This window comes from Arachis duranensis, chromosome 6, assembly GCF_000817695.3.
Source record: "Arachis duranensis cultivar V14167 chromosome 6, aradu.V14167.gnm2.J7QH, whole genome shotgun sequence".
Taxonomy (NCBI): Eukaryota; Viridiplantae; Streptophyta; class Magnoliopsida; order Fabales; family Fabaceae; genus Arachis; species Arachis duranensis.
In genome coordinates this window covers 99,445,774-99,452,822 of record NC_029777.3, presented here as the reverse complement: position 1 = coordinate 99,452,822, position 7,049 = coordinate 99,445,774, and the positions used below count along the sequence as shown (strand labels likewise).

At 28.3% G+C, this 7,049-nt stretch overlaps 1 protein-coding gene across 3 annotated transcripts in view; it reads right to left on the bottom strand.

The window, feature by feature from the left end:
- Positions 1-1,693: 1,693 nt before the first annotated feature.
- Positions 1,694-7,049, bottom strand: part of LOC107495038 (WAT1-related protein At4g15540) — a 12,977-nt gene continuing 7,621 nt past the window's right edge. Inside the window, exons 3-7 of one of the 3 annotated variants that reach the window (XM_016116089.3) lie at positions 5,415-5,528; positions 3,940-4,171; positions 2,874-3,032; positions 2,642-2,790; positions 1,701-2,005 (exon numbers count right to left, since the gene is read on the bottom strand). In XM_016116089.3, the coding sequence (XP_015971575.1) occupies positions 1,837-2,005; positions 2,642-2,790; positions 2,874-3,032; positions 3,940-4,171; positions 5,415-5,528 (823 nt within the window). In that variant the 3' untranslated portion in view covers positions 1,701-1,836. Of the gene's footprint in view, positions 2,006-2,641; positions 2,791-2,873; positions 3,033-3,939; positions 4,172-5,414; positions 5,529-7,049 lie in introns of all 3 variants that reach the window. The other 2 variants (XM_016116090.3, XM_021125222.2) reach the window with 2 other exon arrangements.

Here is a 7,049-nt window from a genome sequence, read left to right as displayed (position 1 = left end):
ATTGTTTGTGTAAGTTGTTTGGTTTAGTATGTAGAAATTAAACCAAGTTAAAACTGGTGGCCCAAAAAGCATGAAGTTAAGCCCGAATTGAATTTGGCCCAAATACACATACACACTCAAGGCCCAATGTTCATTTGCCTCCATCTCAAATGCTTCTCATCTGAAACAAAAACGGGTCTTTAGCAAAATAAAAGAATAAAAACACATTAGTCCAAATCAAGCCCAATCGATGGCCTTACCCAAATTCACACACTCAACTTAGTTGCTAACTAAGTAATGAGATTCCATTTCATTTGAAATACACTTCCTTCACCCACTGAACTAAAAATTCTCTCTTCTATCTCTTCCCTTTCTTTAACATTACATCATCTTTGAAGCAAGAAGAGAGAAAAAAAATTCTAGAGCTAGGACACGGTCAAAAACAAAAAAGTTGTTTCCATTCTCAAGCAAGAAAAAAAGGACTACAACATACAGAAGGAAAATTTCATCTGAACAGATGATCAAAAAAAGGTATTTTTCACATTTGTGCTTCAACAAGGAACGTTGAAAAAATCCTCTAAGTCACAAGCACCATTCCAGAAACTATGAAAAAAATTGAAGTCAATGGTGCTCTGCTATGGATCTGCGATCAAGAAACAAACTTGGGGCCAAAAAAAGAAAGCACGGTCCAGCTTTAAGAAGCATGAAGAAAAAGGATGAAAGAGAAAGGTATGGTTGCATGTCACTGCTTCTGCTCTCTCTTACCTCTATGAACGCCGCTGCTGATTCTGATATTGGGAAAAGAAAAACTAACATGTGCTGAAGTAAGGTTTCAAGCTTAGGAAACTTCACTCTTCTATAATAAGGGTGAACGAACAAGGATTGGAGTAACGAGTGAGAGCACAAGTTTCGGTTCTCATAGCTCACTGAGCTGTAATATTCTTCTCCTTCATGATTTTTATTTTGTATTTTTTTCTCAGTTTAGTATGTCTGAGTTTCATTGATAAAAGGCAAACATGGTGAGATTTGTAAGAAAAAGTCAATGAGTGAAAAAAGGTAAAGAGCTAGACTTGGAGAAAAAAGTCTAAGTTATTTCAGAAATCCTTTGTATGTATTTCTGTTTTATAGTCATGATCCTAAGGGATTCCCTTGCAAATTAGGTTAGCATTTTGTAGTTGAAAGTTAGGGTGAATCATAGTCAAGTTTAGGTTAGGTTAGAATCTGAACTTGTCCTAGATAGGATTGGAGTATATCCTAGGGAGAATTGGTATTTGTAATCTATTGAAAAAATAGTAAAATTTCATCATTGTTGTGATGGAAACTGGTTGTAGGCTATATTATACTAGATAGCCGAATCAAGATACATCTATATGTTATTCTCTATTCTCTTCTATGTTTTTGGTTCTACACTAAGGAGACAAAAATAAAGTATTTTCTAAAATATTCACTGAACTTCGTTTTATCACAATACTCCTTATAAGGAATACTGTTCTGACTCCTAACGCGTCAGAAGACAAAACTAAAATCTCTCATGTATTTTATTGACAAAACGCAAAATTACAAGTAAAATAAAAGAAAGTCAAGATTTAATTCTCTTTTCTTAACAATTGATTACTATCATATGGACGAGGGAAAAGATAACAAGGACACATGAATACAAAAATTAGTGCAAAAATATAGACAAATAAAAAATAAAATGAAAATGACATATTTATACAAGTTAACAACGTATTATTCTAGCTAATTAATAAACTACTTTTAAACATGATCTTAACAGAGTCAATATAATATAGAGGACTGTGTTGTATTTACATTTCTGATGTTTTAATTGTATATAGAACAATCTTATTAATGGAATTATATAGGAAAACTCTGTTTTCCTTGTTGATTATTCAATAAAGGAGTTGTACTATTGCATGTAAGCTTTCTATTCAAGCAATACTCTTCACTCAATTCTGCTGATGATTTTGCTTTTCCCCATAAAACAGCATAAAATCCAATTGATAGTATCCCTGCTCCAATAACACTGCAAAACATGGAACAATCAACAATTAAAATTTCAATAAAAAAAATATCTGAGCAAATAATATCAACATCAATAAGTAAGTGTACTTTTTCCATAAATTTTTACCTTTTTGGACTAAATCTTATGTTTATGATTTTTTTTATCGAGAAATGCTAGATGATCGATAAAATTTATTATTTTTGGTTATTAATTTTAGTCATTAGTTTAATTTTATTAGTCTAATAATTTAATAATATATTTTTAACATACTTTTAAATATTAATAATTAAATAATAATAAAAAATAATAAATTTTGATAATTTACACGTATTCGACACAAGGTATTAGAACTCAAAAAATTAATCCACTACAAAAAGAAAGCAAAAGAAAACAATATAACACAAAAAAAAACACAAAACATTTCAAAACATTACTTGCACTAACACAGAGATCATTAAATCATACATCAAAAGATCATCTTCTTATATCTTCTTACTTTAAAAATTTTCGGATATTTTTCATTTATATTAAATGTTGGCTGCAATGTGGCTGAACAATATTAACTTCTAAGCAGATTTCTTCATATTTTAAAACCAAAACTAAATTTCTTATTTTATAGAGATAAAAAAAAAAACTTGTGAAGCTCAAATTTTGTACCTTCCAATATACAAAGCATCACCAAGGAATATAACACTCATTGCAGCAGCTATGACAACTGATAGTGGCTTGAAAGTTGATACATAAACAGGGCCTTTAAGATGTATTGCCCATGTATGAACCACACTCACCAGGCACCCACAAAATCCCTACACATAATAAATTAAATTGCACAATTCACATTTCAATATTTTCCTTTCAATAATAGCTTACTTGATTTGAACTTTCTTACTGAGAATATAACCGCCAATAATGTTATGTCAAGTTTCAGCCTCCAAACACTGAAGCTTGATTCAACAAGTATGCATGCTGGCGCAGATATAAGAGTCCCGCACAAGTTGTATAAAAACACCACAACAAGTTCTACCGGATATTGTTCCATAACTTGCGTCTATTGAGGGAAAAAAAAGGACATTAAATTGTGGAAAATCTGACTTTGACTCAAAAAATTTTAGAGTAATATGCTAACCCAGTGCTCAAGAATTTTTATTTCCAAACAAGTTTTGATTACTGATATTATTTTCAAATCTTCTATTATGTTGCATAAATTAGTTTCATATCAAGTTTTTTTTTGTTAGATGCTAGTTATTTAGTCAAATTAATTCTCATTGTTATTTGAAAAATATCTGAAAGTTTCTAAAGTTTTTTAAATTTTTTATATTAGTTTCTTTGTATAGACGAATTTTATTAGTGTCTAAAAAAAATTCTCACGTGATTACTTTTTCTAACAGTATAAAAGATTATAAACCAATTTAATAGTAAAAATTTGTTAAAGAATAAACTGTTCTCTAAATTTTGAAGAAATTATTTAGAGTATTACTCTAAATTTAAATTTTATGCACTTATAATGACGATATTCACAAATAACACTGAGAATAAAATATAAAAGGTAGGAATACAAAATTTAACATTTTTATATTTTATTTGATAATTTGATAATAAATTAAATATAAAAAAATAAGTTATGAAAGTCTAATTAAATTTTAGTTTTTTCTATAAAATCTTTAAGAATAAAATCACAATGATAAAAACTATAATTATAAAAAATTGATAGAAATAATAAACAAAACTATTTTTTAATTGCCTATTTTTAAAGAAATTAATGATTAATTTTTCACCTTTTTTAGAAAAAGTATTATAGACTGATTTAATTTATTATTTTGTTAAAAGCGATTAACATGTTTAATATTTTAAAATATTAAAAACTAATATGTAATTAAAAAAAATAATTTGTTAAATATAATGAAATTTTGTGAGGATGAATTTAGAGAGATTTACTGAGATTTAGTTTAATTTACCTGTACAATAAACCAAAGTGGAGGTAAAGTGTATGAAGCAGCAAGTAAGAAGGCCCCAAGAACCCAATCCCCTTGTGAAGACGATGAGCTGAGTAGTGATGATGAAGAAGCAGAAGCAGATAACACAATAGGGCCCTTGTAGAGCGTTACTACAAGGGCACCAATGATTGATACAATTGAACCTATTATTTTGGCCTGAGTGCTCGAGCTTTTCAATGTTGCTTTTTCCATCCTTCAGTTACTCATGAGAATAATAATTCACAAAGGTTAAGGTAAATGTGCATTTCATTTTAGTAATAATACTGTCTTTTTCTTTTTATAGGTGAAGAGGAAAACAAGACAGACAAATAATAGCAGATTAGTTATAGAATTTTGATTATTAATAAACCAAATAAAATAAAAAAATTCATTTAAGTTTCTAGTAGCATTGGTGAAAAGATAGAGACTGAAAGACTCAAACTGAAAGACAGAGACTAAAAGACAGAGACAGAAATAAATCTTAGTATTCTGTTTGGTGTAAAGTGGGAGACAAAAATTAAAATAAGAATGAAACTCTAATTTAATTTGTACAAAATATAAAATTAAAATTAATTAATTGAAATGAGGGTATTTTAGGTATAAAATGTTATTAAAGTTTCAGTCTCTATCTCTAAAAATTTCAATCCCCTGTGTCCTCACTTTTTGGAAGTACTAAAATACTGAAATTTTAGAAACAGAGATTGGAACTAAAATTTCAGTTTTCGTTTCTAAAATTTCAGTGCCTTTCAGTACCTCCAAAGACTGAGGACACATGGATTAAAATTTTGAAAGCAGAGACTGAAACTTTAATAATATTTTTTATTAAAAATATCTTTATTTAACTTTTTAAATTTCAAATTTGTCCCTCAATCTCCCTATTTATTTTAAATTAAACATAATACTGAGACATAATTTAGTTCAATATATTTTACATTAATTACAATATACAAATTTAATTCAGTCTCAGATTCTTTGTCTCTCCCTTCCAATCTTAGTTACTCAGTCTTAGTCTCTCTTCTAAACGGAACCTAATAATTTAGTAGAATATAAAATATTATATCTTGATTAAAACGTAAAGACATGATAGAGTGAGTAGTACAGTTAGCTTGTAGTGCAAGAAAATGAGAGTTTATAGAGAAATCTGTTAAGTTGGTTATCTTGGTTAACTTAGTTAAGTCTGATGTAGTTGAACTAATGACATAGGAATTGGGGTTTGTAGTTAGTTGTTGTGGTTCTTATTTTATTTCTTTGTTCTACATTGTTGTGTTGAGTTTTGTAATTAACAAAAAAAAATAATCTAATAACTCAACAGCTTGAAGTCGATGACATCGTTTCAATTTGTAGCTATAACTATGTGAACAAGTATATTTCATGAGAATATATAATAATTCCTTAACTCTTGACTTGCAAAGTATTTTATATTTTATGATGTTGAACGAGAATTGAACAAAAATTACCTGAATAAAATAGCGAGTACGTAAGTAAAAGCTGGTATAAGGTTACTAAGAGCAGAAGCGAGAGTAGGTGAACTAAACTCAAGTCCTTTATATCCAATAAGTTGAAATATAAACCTGCCACATCAAATACCAGCAACTTTAATTTAATCATGTACCTATATATATATACTTTGATATCAATAGTATATTTAGTAGACGCTAAATTCTAAGCATTTGTCTTCATGGATATTTGATGACTAGGTAAGTGATAATTAAATGTTACTATGAAAATTTGATACATCATTAGATATCAAAGTATTTGAATATACCTTCATATCCATTTGTGTTCTAAATTTTCACAATGACATAAAAAAGAAACAGAGTAAAAATATGCACATGGTGAATTTGATTTTTTTTTTGTATTCAGAAAATTTTAATGTTGATAGTAATAGTAATTTTTTGCGATACTGAGTTCTGTTTAAGGGTTTGTCGCTGGTCAATAAGTTACTGCATGTATAAGACGGGATTCAAACTCCTAACATTAACTTAAGCGGACTAGTGAGCTAATCACTAAACCAACCCAACTTGATTACGATAATAGTAATTTAATGTGTATATTATTCACACAAAACATGTAGGTTTAAAAACTATTTATAATACATATACTTATATAAACATTCGTAATAAAAAAGTCAAATTACCCTTCATCCATTTGAAAATAATTGTCCTTTAAGATTTGACTATGCATATTAAGAAAATCATTAAAATTATGAGTTTCATAGAATTCACCTACTCCTTGGCGAACTTAGTATTCAATGACAAGTTCGCCTATCCTCGACGAACTTGGAAACGGTTCGCGGCACTATATAAGCCATGGTCTCTATTCAGTGTTTTCATTTTTTTTTTTTTTACTTTTCTTTTCTCTCTTCTCCTTCTTTGTCAATTATGTTAAATCTCAGTTAAATTTTCTGTTTCTACAGCACTTGACTTTTTTGTGTTTGGTATTCATCACTTTCAGATCATTTTGTTCTTTCTATTTCTCTTAAAATTTATTTCATACAATATATTTTAGTTTTAAAGAAGTTTTACTTACTATATCACGATTACATAGTTAATTTAGAGAACATTATTATGTTAGTTAGAGTAAATAGTATGATATTTATTTTAACTTTAGTTGTGTTATATGTTAGAGTATGTCAAAGAATTATATAGTTATAGCAAACTTTTATTTAGTTTAATTTATGACATGATAGGAAATTAATTAGAATTCTAATATGTTTGATAAGAAGTTTGTTAAGTTGAAAATAATTTATTTTAATTTATTTATTGATTGTGGTGTAGTTTAATGACACAAAACTTGTTAGGGTATGATTTATATATAGACGAGATGAGATTGACCACAATTTTGATTGAATAGTACAACTTATTTGTTATATCTTTAATATGTTCAAAATTTAAATTATTGATGTTATATGACACTATAATCTCATTTTTGGTTTAGGGTTCCTGGATTTTGTAAACGAGAAGGAATTATCCACTGCGTCCCCCCGAAAAGATTAAGAAATACCTCAGACAGGCTGGATTTGAGTTCGTGACACAAATGTCAGAGTAGGACCATGATTGGACACTGATCGAAAAATGGCATAAAAATTCACC